At 38.9% G+C, this 21737-nt stretch overlaps 1 protein-coding gene across 2 annotated transcripts in view; it reads right to left on the bottom strand.

The window, feature by feature from the left end:
- Positions 1-13882, bottom strand: part of HMGCLL1 (3-hydroxy-3-methylglutaryl-CoA lyase like 1) — a 59697-nt gene extending 45815 nt beyond the window's left edge. Inside the window, exon 1 of one of the 2 annotated variants that reach the window (XM_081944031.1) lies at positions 13652-13882. In XM_081944031.1, the coding sequence (XP_081800157.1) occupies positions 13652-13768 (117 nt within the window). In that variant the 5' untranslated portion in view covers positions 13769-13882. Of the gene's footprint in view, positions 1-1102; positions 2444-13651 lie in introns of those variants that run through there. The other variant, XM_081944032.1, reaches the window with a different exon arrangement.
- Positions 13883-21737: the final 7855 nt, after the last annotated feature.

Below are 21737 nucleotides of genomic sequence, written 5' to 3' on the forward strand. Positions count from 1 at the left end.
TGAACGGTGCTCATCTTTGTTTCTTAGCCGAAGGAGCCAGCGTTGTCCCAAAACATTTCTGTGATCATGTACCATCTCCTCCAATTTAGAAAGAACTGCATTATTATTAATAAAAAACCTCTTCGCAGAGAGGTGTTTCAAGACCATCAGGTGTTTGATCTTACAAGGCAAATGGCAGAGGAAACATCTCAGGCCTAGTCAGAATAATTTCCCATCATGCATCAAATCTGTGAATGATCACAGACTATATGACAGCACCCACCCACCAGGTGGGGAAGTAAACCACTACCATATTATGGAATATTGAATTACAAGTTATCTTTTGTGGAAAATCTTAATATGCTGTTTCAATTGCCCACACACGACTATCAGATGGCTTGATTGTTTTTCATTGCCATTTAGATAATATTTCTTTTTTCTCCCATACCAGACCAAACTTCATTGTAGTAAAAAAATAGCATATTTTCCCACCCCTCACAACAGTTGTATAGAAAAGATAGCTAAAATCTAGAATACAAAAGATTAAACCTCCTCACATCCTGAGATCATGAATCCGATTGGGCATTTTCGTTTACTCTTGCATTTACTTTTGAATAAAAGAAAAGCAGAAGGAAACCTGATCCTACATGTTTAATTTAATGCAGGGATGGCAAATTTTTACAATTTTATGATCTATGGACTTCAACTCCCACAATTCCTAAACCCATGTAATCTGTACTTTGACTTTGTGATAAATATCTGGTGTTCGATTTTGTAAAGATGGGCTTATGTGGATCCTTCAGAGCTCTTTATGCAGCTTATGTGGATCCTTCAGAGCTCTTTATGCATTTCAGCATAATCACCATGTTTATAATAGCACCCATTTAAAGTAAGTTTTATACCTCTGGGGAAACTGTGGAAAAGGGACTTCTCAAACAAAGCATCTTCCAAATGTATTGAAAATTCCCAATTTATAATTCAACAAATTCCCAGGCAGCCTAAAATGTATTTTGTAAATCGTTTCACCCCAATACAAAATGCAAGGGATAGTGTAATGCTTAGCACAAGAATGGGAAATAAGAAAGGAATTCAGAAAAAACAAAACAAATTTCAGTTAACTAACATGTTACATAGTTCTGCTGATTGCCAGGGGTTCAATCCTCACCACTTCAGGGTTGACTCAGCCTTCCATCCATCTTGGTAAAGTGACCCAAATTGTTGGTGGCAATAAGTTGACTCTTTAAACTGCTTAGAGAGGGCTGTAAAGGACTGTGAAGTGGTATATAAATCTAAGTGCTATTGCTATCTGCAAATAACTCAAGACAGCAAACATACCCACCTTCCTCCTCCTCCTTTTAAACTCTCAATTATATTTATAGCATGCATTTATCTTTAAAAAAATTCAAAGGAGCAAGATTTAAAATGTAAACATAAAAACATCAACAAGTCAACTCTAGTGTAAAATTTATTCTGTGCACCCAGGTCCCTTACAGTTAAAACTAAAAAGTAAAGATATTTTTTAAAAAAACTGGCAACAAATGTTAACTGTTCCTTCGGTATATTAACATGTCTTCCTAAATTTGATCCAACAAAAATGCATGATTATTAAAAATAATGAAAGGTTATTAAATCTGATATTAGCTCTGTGAAGCGGTAAGTACTATGGTAAACTTCGTGGAATATCAGCAAGAAAGGGCTTTACATAAAAAGCTAAGAGCCTGGAGCATTTTCCATTTATCAGGTGTTGGCAAAAAAACAGAAAACTGAATATAAAAATTTCTCTCCTCAAAAATGCCTCCTTCCAAACAGAAAGCACCACTGGATTCCCATCCTCCTCAGACGCCACACAATTTGAACAAGAGAGAAAAGGCTTAAGATGTTGTCTGCCAAATATGTTAATCGAAATATTTAATTTCTGCTCCTCTCTCTCAACTTATAAAGTGATTAAAACATGGGTTTATAATAGAAAATGCTGCTAACCTTTAATCATGGAATTACAGCCTTCTTAAATTTACCTCAGCTGTAAGCAAATCAGCTACATACAAAGAAAGAGAGAGGGGGGGAGCACTGCTAATAACTTCCCCCTCTCCTGAAACTAGAATTCAAAAACATTAGCAGACATCTTAGCTTTTGTCTACATTCAGGAAATACCACTCTGTTTGCTGTTCAGCTCATAAGCCAATGCAGCAATCTATTGTAATACTAGGAGAAAGCCTAGTATTCCTGCAGATGACATATATCCATTGCATAAGTAACCAGAACCCCCACCTGTTTGAAGTTGTATGGCATAGATCTCAAGAGTCTCTTTTAGCTTAGTTTCATCATAATTGCATTATGTAAGAGCAATAGACCTTTCCATTCCCAAGACTGATATTGCAATTCAGTTTTGGCTTGAATCAGCCTCAGCACATGGCAATGGAAAGGCTGCACTTGCATGATTACCCCTAGCAAATATATGACTGACTGCAACATTAAGTTCATTTGCCTAAGGAGGAAAAGCTTGGATAACTCAGCCCCAAGAGGCACGTCTATAAATACAATGCTGACCAGTGAAACAACAAATAACCCAGCATGTGTGAATCAGTCCTTAGTAGGTTCAGCTCCACACTGAGTCAAGTGCATACTAGTTCAAAACAATAGCATTATAAAGAACAGAGATTGGATAGGATAGAGTAGGATAGGATAGAATGTGGAATAGAATATTCTTTATTGGCCAAGTGGTTGGATGCTCAAGGAATAAATAAATTCATGTTTCAACATTCCTTACAGCTAAGGAAGGCTAAACCTTGCATGGTTTAGCAACCATGACTTAATCATGAGAGGTAGTTCGGAAACTGCCCTATTGCATGCCAAAACTCCAACCAGCTTATTTATTTGACGCTGGCTCTCTAGAGTACCAGGTAGCTGTCTCTCTTAGGCATTCTTGAAGATGCATTGCAAAAATATATCCTTTTCCCTACCTCATGCTTGGGCCTTTAAAGAAGTGCAGCAGGGGTGGGTTGCAGGCGGTATGCCCCAGTACGGGCGTCCCGGAGGCTGCCCGGAGCACCGGGTACCATTCCGGTATGGTGCTCCAGAGGGCCTACCCGCCCACCCTCCTTACCTGTCTTTAAAGTCTGTGGGGCTTCCGTGCACTCGCACAGTGCGTACAGTGCCTGTGCAACGCTCTGCCAAGCAACTGCAGCATCACAGAGGCTCGCAGAGGCGTCGCTGGAGGGTGAGATGCATGTGCGCACTGCGCGCATATATATGGACGACACAGGCCCTGGTGCAACCGTACTGGTTGGAACGGGATCCGGAACCCATCACTGAACTGCAGGCTAAAGTTATAAGAAATCAGATAAACAGTTCCAAAAGTGTTTCATATTTCAAGTTCAAAGGAACTGCCATAAATAACTGAGACTGTTTATGAAGAGACAATAATCTGCAGTAAGGCAAAATAGCAAACAAAGCTGTGTAGTCAATGTCTCCTAAGTGAACATCCAAATCCCCAAATTTAACTTTTTTTATCAACTGCTTTTTAAAAAGGGCTGTTTCCTTATTAGTGGAGAGTCCATATAGATCATTTTTGATGCAATTCCTACCCAAAATGTTACTCTTTGAGTGCAGCACAAATAACCACAATGATCTCAAGGATAGTGGTTTCCAACGTAAGACTTTTTTTTATAATAGTGTGGAGAAATACCTTTCTTAACAGGAATTCCCTTCAAGAGTAATCCATTGGTAATTAATTCTCCTTAGATAAGTAAAATCAAATCAAATTTTATTTTGATCAATGAGCAAAATTTACACATATATAGCCTAGGCCAATGACGGCAAACGTTTTTCTGCTCGAGTGCCAAAAGGGCACACAAACACGCAATAACATGCGTGCCGACACCCATAATGCAATGCCCTCCCCCGCATGCATGCACACACACCCGCGCTCTCCCCTTGCGCAGGTATGCAGGCCAGTGGTTGGTTCTGGATCCTGTTCCAACCGGTATGGTTGGAACAGGCACGGAGGCATCCACATGGACATGTGCAGTGCGCGCATGCATCTTAGTGCCTCTCCATGATGCTCCAGCTGCTTGGCGGAGCAACGCACAGGCATTGTATGCACCATGCGCGTGCGCGGAAGCGCCGAAGCCTTAAAAAATGGAAAGGAGCTCGGGCATAATGCTGGGACGTCCAGAGCACTGTACCGGAATGGTATCCAGTGGTTCAGGCAGGCTCCAGTATGCCCATACTGGGGCATACCGCCTGCAACCCCTCACTGATGCAGGCAGTATGCCCCAGTTGAAGCCTCTGGACTTCCAGTAGGCCCACTGGACCATTTTTTGCCCTCCCCAGGCTTCAGGGAAACCTCCTGAAACCTGGTGAGGACTAAAAATGGCCTAACATGCCTATCGGAAGTTTATTTCCGAACTTGCGGTAGACCCATTGTGTAAGTTTTTCACCATCCATGGGCTCCGAAGGCTTTCCTGAAGCCTGGGGAGGGTGAAAACGGCCTCCCCCCACCTTCCAGAATGCCAAAAATCAGCTGGCCAAGCACGCATGTGCGCTGGAGCTGACATAGGGCAACGCCTCACGTGCCCTTAGATATGGCTTTGCGTGCCACATTTGGCACATGTGCCATAGATTCGCCATCATGGGCCTAGGCAGTATAACTTAGCATAAATTAATACCAAACGTAGAATTATAAAACAAATGACTTCAAATGCATAATAAAAATACTTTTTTTTTCTTCTCCACATTTTTCTTCTTTAATTTTCTACCACACTACTCAACATTTAGAAACACACTATGTGTATCTTGGGTGAAAATCAACACCATCATAGATCTAGTCAATGTAAACACAAAATGAGCCTAGGTTGGCCCAAAAAACTGATTGTGACATATCAGGGAAATCTGAGACAACAACAAAAAACACCGCAGAGTGATAAGCAAGACTATATAATCTTCCTAGATATACCTGTGGCAAACTAAAAAAGAGAAACAACCAATGAGAAACAATCCAACTAGAGAAGATTCAGCAGTAACCTCAAATGGAAAAATAGGCAAATGTATACGGTAAAGAAATTGAGTGAATACCATGTAAAATGAAATGGTAGAAAGTTTAAAACAGTGTAAAAGCAAACTGCACAGACAGCAAATAGCGAGCCTGTGAATAAGAACATGATGGAAAATATATGGCATCAAAATAGCTCAAAAGATCTAAGACTTTTAGTAACCTAAAATTAAAACCATACTTTTTGGGGAAATCTTATCCTAATGAACAGATTGCCAGAAGTAATAATGGTTTCTAAAATCCATTAGAGCAAAACACTTCCGAAATAATAGAAGACTCCAAGGGATATTTACGAATCTAAATACTACTTAATTTGGAAAATTAAAATAATAAAGCCTTCCAAGACTGAAACTCATCAGGAATGTGTACATAAGAGGAAGCAGATTTTCCTCTGATGTTCAGGATTTATCTCTTCTTCACCTCCTCATATACCAGGAAAAAACTTCAAAGTCCTAAGGGTGTTTTCACACACTATATTTTTAGATACATTTAAAAGTGCATGTCTAAATATTTAAGAAGTGAACATGATGGAGATGTATTTTATGTGGGGACGATAAATCAGACAGTAACAGTCGGAACTGGCTTCAGGCCACATGATACATTTAGTGGCAATCCTAAATTGGTTTTTTTTTTAAATGTACATAATCAACTCTATACATCTATCTGTAGAAGCAACCTGAAAGCTGCAGGGATGGGCTTTTCAGTCTGAAAAGAGAGGGGGAAAACATTTTGCCCTTCTAATCCACTTGTATGAAATGCATATGGCAAGGTATAATGGAAGTTATGAACAAATGCTTTCATTTTGCTTTCCGTTTTTCTTTCCTCATAGGAAATAGAGAAAGTGAGGTTTGAAATTTATTCCTAGAATCTTTCTAGGTCAAGCCAAAATAGTTCAGCAAACACCCAAGCATTTCTTTTCACCAAATTACCCCTATGGAAATCCATTATGTTATTTACTCATGATATCTTTAATTCTGAAAGAAGCATATAATCAGGATACCTTGTTTAACCTTGTTCGTTTATCGAAGTGGTCAACCTTCAAATTTAGTACTTTAACAATGCCATTTACAGAGTTCTCTATCATACTAGGAATAACTATACAAGTCTAGTTTATATGATTAGGCTTTTTTCCATGCTATTCTTTACACAAGTGGAAAGCAGGCATGAATATAAGGGTTACTGGAATACTGAGTCAAATGTGTTTTCATAGTCAACGAAAGCCATGGACAGAGACATGGTGTGCTCATTGTGCCTTTCAATGCTGAACAACCCGGATGTGATTCATTGTGCTGTAACCACTTCTGAACCCTGTTGGCTCCCTTGGCTATAAATCATTTAATGTTCTCAATATTCTTCTTGCTATTATATTGGTGAAAACCTTGTAGATGACAGAAATAAGGCTTATTGGGTGAGAGTTCTTTAAATCATCCTGGGCCCCTTTCTTGTGTATAAGAATCACTTCAGTATTTTTCCTTGCATCGGGTATTTTTTCTTCTCTGAGGCATCTCAAGTATAGTTTTGCTAGTATCTGTGAACACCATCTTACATAAACTTACTACAATCAATATATGAAAAAACAATGGTGACAATTTGCCTTAATGATCTTAAACTGGAAATCAACGAGGTGTATGACAAGGGGGCACAATATCAGCTATCCGTTTCTCAACCTGTCTTGAAGAAGTATTTCACAAACTGGACTGCGCAAAAGATGAGAGTAAAAATCAGTGGAGCCTATTTATATCACTAAAGATTTGCAGAAGATGTTGTTCTCTTCTCACAAGACCCACAAGAGTTACAAAGACATATACAAGAACTGCACAAAATGGGAGAACCATTTGGTTTAAAAATAAACCTGAAAACCATTTGGTTTAATGCAAAGCGAAAGGCAAAGAAAAAGAAACGTCCCCTCTTCATTTCTTCTCATTTCTTCCCCTCGCTGGCAGTCCCAGCGAAAGGAAAAGGAAAAGAAACGTCCCCTCTTCATTTCTTCTCATTTCTTCCCCTCGCTGGCAGTCCCAGCGAAGGGAAAAGGAAAAGAAACGTCCCCTCTTCATTTCTTCCCCTCGCTGCGAGGTATTTTATTTCGGTATTGTGTTTATACCAGTTTATGTTGTCAATAAATGATTATATAAATATAAATGATTTTTATCATGGCCGCACGTGTTCAACAACGTTTTTTGTATAAAACAAAATTTTATACCGATTTTTAATCGAAAATTAGGGGGTGCGCGTTATACACGTGTGCGCGTTATACTCGAATAAATACAGTACCTTGCTATTTCAAAATTTTAAATTTATCAGATTTGAACATTCTGATTCTACAAAAAAACGCCCTACTTGGAACAGCTTATATCCTTCGACGTTACGTTAACAGTTCCTAGGTCCTTGGTTAGGACTTGAGCTGTTGAGCTACCAACCAGCCCCAAAGGCTGTGAATCTCACCAAAGATTAACCACGCAATAATAATAATAATAATTCTACAAAAAACCACCCTACTTGGAACAACTTATATCCCCCGATGTTATCTTAACAGTTCCTAGATCCTTGGTTAGGACTCGAGCTATTAGGCTACCAACCAGCCCCAAAGGCTGTGAATCTCACCCGGATGAGAAAGGAGGAGGGTTGGGGTCAGGTTGGCAACCTGGCCCCATAAAAAAACTCGCCAACCCATACAACATGGTGAAAGAAACGAATAAAAATTCTATACCGCATCGGTCGTCGCGCGGGTTAACAAGGGCCGCGGCGGATGTTGAGGTCCCTGGGCATCCGTCGACAAGTGGGCTACAAGTGGATCAGCCAACAAAACGACAGAAATATAGTGCAGATGAAAATCGTGCCATAATGGCCTGTTATTACAACTCAGAGCCAAAAAAAAGAGGCTATTTAAAGCGAATGTATCATTTATGGAAACAACAATATCCAGATTCAAATGTTAGTGGACAACGACTAGCAGATCAAAGGCGATTTATTATACGAAATAAAGTGTTTAGCGAAGTTGAACTTGAGGAAATTCAGGCAAATTGCAAAAAAACAACAACAACATCACAAGAGGAAATAAGTGATACTCATGACACAACTAAAGAAATCATAGGAGAACTCTCAGAGGAAGCTGCCGGAGAGGAAATAAAAACACTACCACCAGAACTACTTACCATTGAACCAACTGATGAACCAACTCAAAAACAAAATGAACTGAAGGACAAGATCATGGAACATTTTCTGGCTAGGGAGAAAAGGCAACGTTTACCATCATTAAAAACTGTCCCTAAGAAAATTTTGGGTCCTATCATGAAAATGGTTAATGCAGTGCTTTCAACAATTGAATCGGGATCCATCTTGGAAACAAATCAGTTAATGTACAGTGCAGCTGTAATAGTCACTAATGAACTAGGCATTAAAATCAAAGTACCTAATCACACAATTGAAAAAGCATCAAAGCCAAAGTGGAAAATCCGATTAGAACAAAAAGTCAAAAAATTAAGGGCAGATGCTAGCAACTTAAAGAACATGCATGAGCAACGGCTTAAAAACAGAAAAATCATAGATCAGCTAATCAGAAGATATAGATTGGATACAAGAAACATCAATGAAGCTGTAGAGATTGTAAAACAGCAGATAACAGCAACAGCTAGAAAAATTGAAAGATATGAGGCACGAATCATCCAGTATAAACAAAATCAACAATTTCGATCAGACCAACGGCGTTTTTATCAAAGTCTTAATGTGAATGGTGGCACCAAAAGTCAAAAACCAGAAAAGCAGGCCACAGCTGAATTCTGAAAAAATTGTGGGGAAATGCAAAGGACTACAATAAGGAAGCAAAGTGGATACATGACTTTGAGGAAAGCATTGGTAACAAACAAATGCAAGTATTAGAAATAACAACTGAGATGGTCAAAAATCGAGTAAAAAAAGTAAAGAATTGGACATCACCTGGAAATGATCAATTACATGGTTTCTGGCTCAAATATCTGACCAGTTTACATGCAATATTGGCCAGGCAACTGAATGAAATTTTACAAAATGGTCAAATTGATGAATGGTTGACAACTGGAAAAACATACTTGATTCAGAAAGATGCAACTAAAGGAACAATACCTGAAAACTACAGACCAATAACATGCTTGCCAACAACCTTTAAATTACTCACAGGCATTATTGCAGATAACATTATGGATTATTTGGAAACAAACAACATCTTGCCAGTAGAGCAAAAAGGCAACAAAAGAAGGAGTAGGGGCACAAAAGATCAGCTCCTAATTGATAAAATGATATTAGAAAATTGTAAGAAAAGAAAAACGAACTTGAATATGGTCTGGATTGATTATAAAAAAGCATTTGACTCATTGCCACATAGTTGGATCATAAAATGCTTAGAAACAACTGGCATTAGTAAAAATATTACATCCTTCACTGAAAAGGCGATGAAACAATGGAGAACTGAGTTGGCAGTAGTGAATGAGAACTATGGAATGGTTAATATCAAGCGAGGAATTTTCCAGGGTGATTCACTTTCACCTCTTCTCTTCATCATTGCGATGATCCCACTATCAGTAATCTTAAAAAAAATGAAATTAGGCTACCAAACAGCCAAAGAAGCTGAAAAAATTTCACATTTATTATATATGGATGATTTGAAACTCTATGGAAAGTCAGAAATAGAAATCCAATCACTGACAAACACTGTCCGAGTATTCAGCACCGATATTTCAATGCAGTTTGGCATGGAAAAATGTGCCACTGTATCCATAAAAAGGGGCAAAATCACTACATGTGAGGGAATTGAAATGCCCAATGGCCAACTAATTAAATGCAACGAAAATGAAGCCTACAAATACTTAGGCATTTTGCAGTTGGATAACATCAAACACGGACAAGTAAAAAATATTGTCAGGAGAGAGTACACCAACAGAGTTAGGAAAATTTTGAAATCTAAATTAAATGGTGGAAATACAATCAAGGCCATAAATACCTGGGCAATACCAGTTATAAGATACACAGCTGGTATAGTTAACTGGACACAAGCTGATTTGGACATTTTGGACCGAAAAACAAGGAAACTAATGACAATGCACTACAGTTTACATCCACGTGGTGACACTGATAGACTATACCTGCCCCGAAAATCAGGTGGCAGAGGATTATTACAAGTGAAGCAAATAGTTGAAGAAGAAAAACATGCACTAGCTGATTATTTAAAAGAAAGTCAAGAACATCTATTAATCGAAGTAAAGAACAAAAATCTACTGAAGGCCCAACAGACGAAACAAGAATACAGAAAAGATGTGATAAAATCAAGAATGGAGAGTTGGCAGAACAAAGCCTTACATGGTCAATTTCTGGAAAAAATAAAAGATAAAGTGGACAGTGAAAAAACTTGGTTATGGTTAACAACAGGTACATTAAAGAAAGAAACAGAGTCACTAATCCTGGCTGCACAAGAACAAGCTATCCGCACAAATGCCATTAAGGCCAAAATCGAAAAATCCTCTGATGATGCCAAATGCAGACTCTGCAAAGAAGTTGATGAAACTGTTGACCACATACTCAGCTGCTGTAAAAAAATCGTGCAGACTGATTATAAATTGCGGCACAATTCAGTAGCACAAATGATCCACTGGAATTTGTGCAAAAATTATAATATTAAAACAACAACAAACTGGTGGGAACATAAGCCTGAAAAAGTCACTGAAAATCAGATGGTCAAGATCCTGTGGGATTTTCGTATACAAACAGACAAAGTACTAGCGCATAACACACCAGACATCACACTGGTTGAGAAAAAGAAGGTTACAATCATAGACATCGCAATACCAGGTGATAGCAGAGTTGAGGAGAAGGAACATGAAAAAGTCGCGAAATACCAGGACTTAAAAATTGAAATCCAACGATTATGGCACAAACCAGCAGTGGTAATTCCAGTGGTAATCGGCACACTGGGTGCTATTCCAAAAGCACTGGAATTACATTTAAAACAGTTAAAACTTGACAAAATCACCATCAGTCAAATGCAAAAAGCTGCACTGCTTGGATCTGCACGTATATTGCGAAAATACGTTACGACGTCCTAGGCTCCTGGGTGGGGCCCGACTAGTAATCAATGCCAAATCCGGCGAATCAACTGGCCGCTGTGATACAATCGTATAATAATAATAACAACAACAACAACAACAATAATAATAATAATAATAATGAAGAAAGGACTGAAAATCTCGCACTTGGTGTACATGGATGATTTGAAGCTGTTTGGTAAAACAAAAGCTGAACTGAGTTTATTAATTGAAAGCACAAAAGAATTTAGCCAAGACATTGGTATGCAGTTTGGAATTGACAAATGTGCAACAATGGCAACCAAAGCAGGCAAGGTCATAGAAGATGATGGAATAGAACTTGAGAATGAAGAAATGATAAAGGCAGTAAAATCAAAAGAAGGTACAAGTAATTGGGGATTTTAGAGGCCTCTGACTTAATGCATAATAAAGTCAAGGAATTAACTTCAGCCAAGTACATTCGACGAATTCGCAAGATTTTAAAGTCCAAATTGAATGGAGGAATCATCATAAAAGCCATAAATACATGGGCTATACCTGTGATTCGATACTCTGCAGGAATAATTGACTGGACCCAGTTGGAGTGGGACAATTTGGACAGAAAAACAAGGAAGCTTATGACAATGAATCATGCTTTGCACCCTAAAAGTGATGTTGACCGATTGTATCTACCAAGAGCAGAGAGTGATCGAGGACTCCTACAAGTAAAACAGACTGTGGAAGAAGAAAAACACAGCTTGAATGATTACATCCAGAAAAGTGAAGAACCAATGATTAAGGAAGTAAATAAAGGAGGCCTTTTAAAGACAACTAAGTCAAAAGCTGAATATAAGAAAGAAGTAATTGAGAAGCGAACTGAACATTGGAAAAACAAAGCTATGCATAGCCAATACTTGAAAAGTATTGAAGGCAAAGCTGACCAAAAGCTAACTTGGAACTGGTTAAGATCAGGAGCATTGAAAAAAGAAACAGAAGGCTTTATTTTGGCAGCTCAAGAACAAGCCTTAGCCACAAACTACATGAAGGCAAAAATTCAACATGTTACCACCAACAGCAAATGTCGCCTCTGTAATGAGAAAGACGAGACAGTCGACCACTTGATCAGTGGGTGCAGTAAAATTTCACAAACTGACTACCTACAACGCCATGACCGCGTTGCTAAGACCATTCACTGGAAATTGTGCCAAAAGTTTGGATTTGAGTACAGCAAAAACCACTGGGACCATCAGGTTGAGAAGGTTTTAGAGAATGAGAAAGTCAAGATCTTGTGGGACTTCAGAATCCAGACTGACAGGCACTTGGCCCACAACACACCTGACATAACAATAGTTGAAAAGAAAAAAGTATGGTTCATTGACATTGCAATACCTGGAGATGCACGAATTGAAGATAAACAGCAAGAAAAAATCACAAAGTACCGGGACTTGCAAATTGAAGTTGAGCGACTGTGGGAAAAGAAATCGTGTGTTGTCCCGATTGTAATTGGAGCCCTTGGAGCAATACCTAAAGGACTACCTCGCTATTTGGAAATTTTAAATTTATCAGATTTGAACATTCTAATTTTTTAAAAAAACGCCCTACTTGGAACAGCTTATATCCTTTGACGTTACCGTAACAGTTCCTAGGTCCTTGGTTAGGACTCGAGCTGTTGAGCTACCAACCAGCCCCCAAAGCTGTGAATCTCACCAAAGATTAAAATAATAATAATAATAATAATAATAATAATAATAATAATAATAATAATAATAATAATAATAATAATAATATCATCGCTCTACCAGGAGATGCCAGAGTCAAAGAAAAAGAACTGGAAAAAAATCATGAAATATCGCAACCTGGCCATCAAAACTACACGGTTATGGATGAAACATGTAACAGTGATACCCATAGTTATCGGGGCACTTGATACCATGTCCAAGAATTTTACAAAACACATCAAGAAATTGCAGCTTCCTGCAATAACACCAGCGGAGCTGCAAAAAAACTGTGCTGTTTGGAACATCATATATTTTAAGAAAATACTTGGTGGATATCTAGGACGCTGGCAGCAACCAACATTAGCACCAGTCAATGGTATTGTGACACATTTTTAAATGCTCAGTTGACTGAGTTTCATGTTTAATGAATAAAAGAAGATAATAAAAGGAATAAATAATGCTACAACCACATTCTATGGATTGATATATATATATACACCATAGGCAGAACTGTAAGAATTAGGTGTTCAGCAGAATGATGGCACATAGGAAAGAACTATCCCTATGTCTAGTTGTAAAATAAAATAATAAAATTAATTATAAATAATTTTGAGCACCCCAGTCCTCTGAAGCATACCAGGGCAGTCTTAGCAGAAAATAACAGAGGACTGGCAGAGTTGGCCCTGGCAGCCATGCTTTCTCCTTCTGAGGCAAGGATGCCCAGAAATGCCCTGGGCACCTGAAGGCCATCCCAACCTTCTCAGGGATCCTCTGACTGCCCTCCGTGCCTGTGTGGCAGCTGCTCCCTCCCCCACTTTCCCTGCATAGGGCTGGAGCTGCGGTTCTGAACGGCCTTCCTTCCGCCACCCGGGTACCTGCCCAGGCTGTTGCAGAACAGTCGGCTGCTGAGCAGCTTCGCCGATCCCCAGCTGCTCCTTGAGGAGGTGGGGGTAGCTAAGGCAGTGCTTCAGCGCCGGCGGGAAGTTGCCCATGGCGCCCGTCTCCCCTCAAGAGCCGGCAAGCCGCCTACCACCACCACCACTTCCCGTCCGCAAGGTCACCGCCACCGGCGGCTTTTGCGCCCAGCCATCTGCAAAGCCGCTCGCCGGAACCCAATGCCCGGCCGAGCGTGGGCGCAGCATCCGCCTCGGCCGTCCGAGAGAATCTCGGCCGATTCTGATTGGCTGAGAGGGATGCCGGGAGTTCGCGGGGCCAGCATCCTTTGGGTCGCCGGAGGAGGAGGAGGAGGTCTAATCCGGGCGTTGCTCTGCCGCTTCGAGCTCTGAAGCCGTTTCGGAAACGGGGTCCCCGCGCTGGTGGCCGTTTCCAGATCAGTTGTTTCGATGTTTCGCCCGGCTCGAAGAGCTGCTTCTGCCGTAGAAAGGTGGAAGATTGAAACTGGGTTAGTCGACGGGCTCCTTATCCAGCAGGTGGCGGCTTTCAGGCTCTACTTTTGCACCGTGAAAAATCGTGGCAGAAGGTCCCAAAGAGGGCAGGCAGGCAGAGAAATAATTGAGGAAGAATTTCGAAAAGTGCATTAAGACTTAATGGTGGTCAGCTGGGCATAATCGCAGACAGACAAGGGTGGGACAGGATATAGAAGAAGAAATGCCATGGAGCATGGCAAGAGTTCACATGCATCTGAGTTGAAGGCGGGCACTCAGAGATCCAAGACAGTACAGGTTTTGAGGCCTTGAGACATGATAGATATACAAAGGACCGCCCTTGGGAAAAATATAGGGCATGAAAAACGCAAATGAAGAACCAATATAAATAGTTGTAATATAAATACAATTTCAAGCCTGTAAACTTGAGGCCCAGTTGAAATGACACTCTTGGATACAGCTCCTTCCGCTCATTGACTTTTTAGGTTGGAAGTTGCTAGGCTAAGGTCTATGCACTATTCCTGTCCACAGTTTCTGATGGATCTTTTCCCAAATGTTTATCAATGAACTAGCTGGATACCCATGCTCCGCTACTAAACTATGTCATAAATCAACACTTACTGCTTGAAAATTAATGAGTAGTTATGATCGGCCTCTCCTCTCCCAAGAAACAGAATTCTTTTCAAGTGGGGAGGGTGAGTAGAACTTCTAACTCCTTAGCATCAAAACGTGTTAATAATAATATAAGAAATACTAATGACCTGATGGTCATTTCGAAAAATCCTTTCTTAGCAAGCACCTAGAAGCCAAGAGGAACATGCATGGCAAATTTCAAGTTTGTAGGCTTTACGGTTCTGGCAATTTCGCGATGATGCATGAGTGGTATTTCGCTTTGATAGATAGATAGATAGATGATAGATAGATAGATAGATAGATAGATAGATAGATAGATAGATAGATGATAGATAGATGATAGATAGATAGATAGATAGATAAATGATAGATAGATAGATAGATAGATAGATAGATAGATAGATAGATAGATGATAGATAGATGATAGATAGATAGATAGATAGATAGATAGATAGATAGATAGATGATAGATAGATAGATAGATAGATGATAGATAGATAGATAGATAGATAGATAGATAGATGATAGATAGATAGATAGATAGATAGATAGATAGATAGATAGATGATAGATAGATAGATAGATAGATAGATAGATAGATAGATAGATAGATAGATAGATGATAGATAGATTTGGGATCTTCTGTGTGCAAAGGAACCAGTGGCAGTGCTCCTTGATTGAGAGGACAGCTGAATGAGGAAGGGATGCTTGCTTATAATCAATCAAAACTGATGGATTTTTAGTCAGTGTGTAATTAAATTGTAACAAAAAAAAGAGTGCATTGTTTGATGGCATAAAATAGTGTGAAACAATCGGAAAAGAATGAACTAAGATACTTAGATGTCAAAATTGGCAAAAAGTTAATGTGTTTACCAAGTAGGGATCAAAGCTTCATCTAATCAGTCTCGGCCAACAAAAGTGTTCTTGACAAGCATGAAGCTAACACAGTCCAGACTACATAAGAGAAAACATTGGGTCCTAACCAACAGCATAAGAGCTATCACCATCACATCAATTTTAATTGGAGAAAAAATGTAAATAATTTATCATATGCTGTATCTAGTTGCTGTGCGTTGACGGGAACTAGAAGACAGTGCTTCAGTGTATAAATCAGCAAATCATATCAGTAAATTGTTGTCTTTTGGTGAACAAGAGCTAAAAACTGCCAAATTTTGACTGTGCCACAGAGACACCAGGTTTTCAAATCCAACTTTGTTTCAAAAGATCACAAGTAACCCTTTCAGAGGTTGAAATTAATTCTTGCACTCACTTTACAACTTTTTAAAGCATCTACCAGATGGCTGAATTATATTGGAAAATTGCTTTCTGCAAGACTTGCTACCATCTGCCATAAGGATTTCTAAACATTAATCAAGAATCTTTGTCCTTGCATTTGGTTTTCTATCCCAAAGAACGTTCTGTTTCCTTCCTTGTCTTTGCAATGGATTTTGGCAACTTTGGCAATTAATAAAAATGTATTCGTGCAGACCTCATGGTTTTTCCTACTCAAAATGTAAGAAAGATTGAATTTATTTGTATAAGTAAGTAATTTTCCACTCAACTTAAAAGCCACTTCATTCTTTATTGTTCACTAGCCGATAACCCGCCGTTGCCCAGGTATTTATTTATAGGGGGGAAATGTCTGAACCAAAAGGGATTTTCTCCCTTACCAGAGGGAGCCCCCTTCTGGAGTACTGTGAAGCCGTTACCATGGCAACTCCACTGTGCTGTACAGTAGAAGCCAGTACTGCAGTACGGCACACCAGGCTTCATCTTAACAAAAGACACATCCCGAGGGGTGTTAAGGGTGTCTTACCCCCACAGTATTTTTCTCCAGAGAGTAAGTCATCTGTGTACCAAGTTTGGTTGAAATTGCTTGAGGCATTCCAGAGTTATGCTGGACCGTACATATACACACAGCCATTTTATATATATAGATAAGAAGTTCATTGTATCGTCTAGAACCGTGATGGTAAACCTATGGCACACATGCCACAGGTGGCATGAAGAGCCATATCTGAGGGCACGTGAGGCATTTCCCTATGTTAGCTCCAGCGTGTGCGCACTTGCCAGCTGGTTTCCAGCCTTCCGGAGAACGGGGGAGACCATTCTCACTGTCCCCAAGTCTTCAGTGAGGGCTACGCACATGAATGGGGAAAGAACATTGCATTATGGGTTTGGGCATGCACTTGCATGCTATTGTGCATGAGCGTGCCCTTTTGGCACTGAACAGAAAAATATTCGCCATCACTGATCTAGAAGGGCTGGACATTTTCTGTTCAAGAATTTAGGAGAGAAGAAGATAGATCTGCATTCCTTGGCATCTCCAGAAAGGACCGAGGTTCTTTTATGAATCCTAGGCCAGCAATAACCAACCTAGTGGTGGATAATGTCCATCCAGGGTCCTTAACAAAGGACCTCAAATGAAACCTCCTCCATGCCAATGCTTTATTCTGTGCACTCTGCTTATACAATGTATGGAAATCTATTTAAGCAGAAGAATCTGTTAGAAGATAAGAGAAACCTCTCTTTGCAACATCTCTTGATGGGGATGAAATTTGGACAGAAGGAGAATTGGACCTTGGAATGGATTTTGTTTCCCACCCTTGCTGACAATAGTCCTGGACTGGATATGCCTGTGATCTTATAATTCTTTGTTCCTAAAATTCAGGGAGGATTGCTAAACTGATTAGTTCAAGTCAGTTTGCAACAAACTATCCCTAAATCAGAATATATTATGTGGAATAAACCTAGTGAAAGAAAGAAATCAAAGGTATAGAATCCTTGAAAGGTTGTGAATTTAAAAATACTGAATTTATAAATGGAGTACTTTTACATAGAGTGCCTTCTGAAATGAATAGTCCATTATAATACAGGCCAGCCATTGTCCAGGAAATGGAAATTAGGGGGCTGTTGAGACAGCATCTTCATGAGCAAATTAGTGTAACTTGTTAAAATAAGTTGTGTGGTTCATCTGAGACTAACAGGGTGGGAGATAATTGAAAACACATTTTTTAAGGAATGATATCTGAAAACAGTGGTTCCACTTTTGAAAACAAACTGCAAATTATATTCCCGTACAGTTAACAAAGCAAATAATTCCTTTGATTCCTAACACATGGAGTTATGACAAATACATAAAATATGTGTATGTGGTTTTTAAAGAAAAAATGCTGTCCAAATTACAGTATGTGAGTGTACTTAATTTAATTTGTTGTGCACAATGGACGTTTCACCTGAAAATGGTTAGAGGGAGGAAGGTCTGCATGATTATAGCAATGTAGGTATGACAGACTAGCCGTCTATTATATATGGACATATCCAGAGGTATATTGCATAGAATTTAAAATAAACAGAATGACTGTGAATGTCCATGGTTAATGAAATAAACCATGCACTGGCCAGCTGAGATTAGAAAGGGAATGATGCTATGGAAAACCATTTCATTTTGCCTAAAGGCAAGATTGGTTGATTTACATATGTGTATTGAATTGCACAGAGATATAGAACAAAGTTAAAATTAACATTTACAAATTATTTTAAAATGTTAAAGAATAATTATCAATTCAATTCATTTTTAGAGTTCCTATTTAAGGCCTCAAACATCTTTCTATGTTCCATGAGACATATTGAAGGAAATTGTTTTTACTGGCAGGAGTTTAATTAGCATGTTTAGATTGTTGGAGTTGAAGATAAACAGTTAGTTGTTTTATTTACTGACAAATAGTACATTCTTATGCATGTCAGGAGAAGGAAGTTTGAGTAACTTCATTTAACACCAGGCAAGTGTATACAAATGATTGCAGTCTAAAACAAACACACATACTGGAGTCCTACTAAAATTAGAAGGATTTAAATGTCAGTATATTTACACAGGATTGTACTGTAAACTCACATATCTTATTATCGTATTATTATTATACAGTTTAGGATTTGATATTGGATGTCATAGCTATGTTAACAAATTTTCCCTACGGTGCTTTGTTCCATAAGCTTTAGACAGCATTTCTTCTTCAAACAATTCGTTAGTTAGATGAAAATGCAAAGGAGAGGCTTTCAAAGTGCATCCTCTAAGTTTGAAATGCTTCTAGCTGGCGGGGCAGTTGCAATGCTTCACTTATCGTTAGTTATACGTGCGCACATATAGAAGCCACTTCTTTGCAGTGGACAAGTGCAGATGGGCTCCATGTCAACACTTCATGGAGGCAGAGCTTCCATGCGATACTTTGCTTCATCAAAGAACTTCATCAAGCAGATTGAACAACAAGGGGTCCATGATGCTCTCTGAGCTTGGTTGTTTTCTTACAGACCTTTCATTACCAAACTAGGTAATATCATTGGTGCGCAGTGCACAGATTGAACATTTGCCTAGTCTTAGTGACCTTTTTTGCCACAGTTGTTCAGTGAATCATTTAGTATTCTGGTTTCCATCTTTGTTTCCCAAGCAAAGTTATCAATAATTCTTATTTGCGCATGATCCCATTATCTACAACTTTTCCTAGGTGTGTTCATTCACATCTCCTAGCTACATATGGTCATATATAGTATATTCATTAACTCCTATATTGGATTCAAGCTTACTTGTTTTGAGTTCTACAGTCAGACAATTTATTCCCATGGCAGAAATAATGTGAGAAGGATTTGTACATGTTTAGTGAATATTCTGAATCATTCTCAAATTCTTGGCATAACTATATCTGACTCATGGTGAGGCATGCAAATCAATCCTTCCAAAATTTGGAATTTAGTCATGGGAAAGACTTGCAAAACCCTTTTGTGATTAACATTCTATAACCAGAAAACCCCTGTAGCCACAATGTTCAGTGCCTTTGTTTAAAGGTGACAGATCATTCATTCAAAATCAGTCCTAAAGGTCTGTCTGTCTGTCTGTCTGTCTGTCTGTCTGTCTTTCTTTCTTTCTTTCTTTCTTTCTTTCTTTCTTTCTTTCTTTCATTCATTCATTCATTCATTTATTCTGTTTATCTCACAAAAAGTAACTCTGGGCAATGTACAATTAATTTAAAACAATAAATATATAGCAACTATATATAAATGTCACACTACAGGTAGTGCTCAATCTGCAACTATTTATTTAGCAACTGTTTGAAGTTATAGTAGCGCTGGAAAAAAGTGACTTATGCCCGGTCCTCACAATTAACAATCATTGCAGTATCCCCACAGTTATGTGATCAGAAGCCAGGCACTTGTCAACTGCATGTATTTACGATGGTTGCAGCAAAGGGTTGGTCTAGAGGACCTTCAACTCTCTTCCAACTCTGTTATTCTGCAAATTCCGATGACAACTGAATCCAAAATTTCTATTGCTAAGCGAGAGAGTTATCAAGTGAGTTTTGTCTCATTTTATGACCTTTTTGCCACAGTTGTTGTGAATCACAACAGTTGTTAAGTGGATTGACTTTGCTTGTCAGAATGTTGCAAAAGGTGACCGCATGAACCCAGGACACTGCAACTGTCATAAATATGAACCAGTTGCCAATTTTGATCATGTGACCATGGGGATGCTGCAACGATGGTAAGTGCAAAAAAAAAGTCATCATAAGATTCAAACGGTGATGTTACCTAGCTTGGTAATGAAATGTCTGCAAGAAAAGAACCGAGCTCAGAGAGCATCAAGAACTCCTCATTTCATCCCCGAGCTACAAATATTTTCCTTTATTAGATTCAAACTCATAATCATACGGATTCAGTGAACACAGTTCAAAACAAGAGGAACTACAATTCTAACTAGGAAATTCTTACATTTTTTCAAGATTCTGCCTTCACCCCAGACTGGTGTTAAAGATACCTTACTGAATTGCTTTTGCTTACTTAATGTTACTAGATACATGGAGCTTGACGAAAGCCACTAATCTTTTCGTACTGGGATTACTGAGCCACTAAATATTTTGCTAATCTTTTGGGGCAGGGATTCAATGGTGTTCACAAAAGTTATTTCAATTACGTTTAATTGAATATTTTTAATTAACATGTAATAAATTCATAGTTAGTGTTACATGTTAAGTCATAGGAAAAACTTTAAAAAACTCAGCTTTCATTAACATCACCTAGCGTAACCTCAGCAGTATACATTTCATGGTGAAAGTAAAGGCATTTTCCCCAGAAGATCTGAAATTGTTAAATTCAATTGGAAACCAAGTACTGTATGTTATTGCCTGGTTTGAGAATTTATATTTGCAAGCCTGAAGCAACAAGATCTTGTCTGCAGGGATGGTTTTTAAAACAACACATGAGTAATCCGTCTCCTGGGATTGCAAGCCAAACTGGAGCCAAAGATCCCTGTTAGGTCCCAAAGCATTTTTCTCATGCTTCTTGCAGACATAACAGTAATCCTAAGAAAGGGGGTGGGTGAGTGGGAATCAATGGATAACAAAGAAAAGCTTGGGAAGCAATGTGATGAACCGTTTAGTCAATTTAATAAAAAAGAAGAAACACAGCTACAAGCAAATAAACCACCTACTGGAAAAGAAGATACAAGGAACTTCCCTGCAGAGAAGTAAACTTTGAAAGACCTGTCCAGCAGGCTCTCTCCGTGTTGAAATAACGTTGGCCCCAGGACCGAAAACTTGCTGCTTGTGTTAAAATACCAGCGACGATGCAGAGATTATTTGCAATTTTACACTCATTATTCGGGGATCATTTTTGCTGAAGAAAAGAGGGATAAGCCTATTATGAATGCATAATATAGACTAAATGTATATCTTTAGAATCAGAATCCCATTCATTTAATGAATTATTTAATGTTGGTTAAATGTCGAGTTTCATCTAGAACTGCACCTTTTTCCTGGTGTCTTCCCAGCATCTATCTCGGAACAAAGCAACAATACCATGGAGTGAACTGTGGAGACTACAGCAAACTAAAATATCTTGAGAGTTCAACTTCCTGAGAGCCAAAGGTATCTACAATACATGTATGGTAGCTTA

Source organism: Natrix helvetica (assembly GCF_964273705.1).
Source record: "Natrix helvetica genome assembly, chromosome: 2".
In the NCBI taxonomy this organism is placed as follows: Eukaryota; Metazoa; Chordata; class Lepidosauria; order Squamata; family Natricidae; genus Natrix; species Natrix helvetica.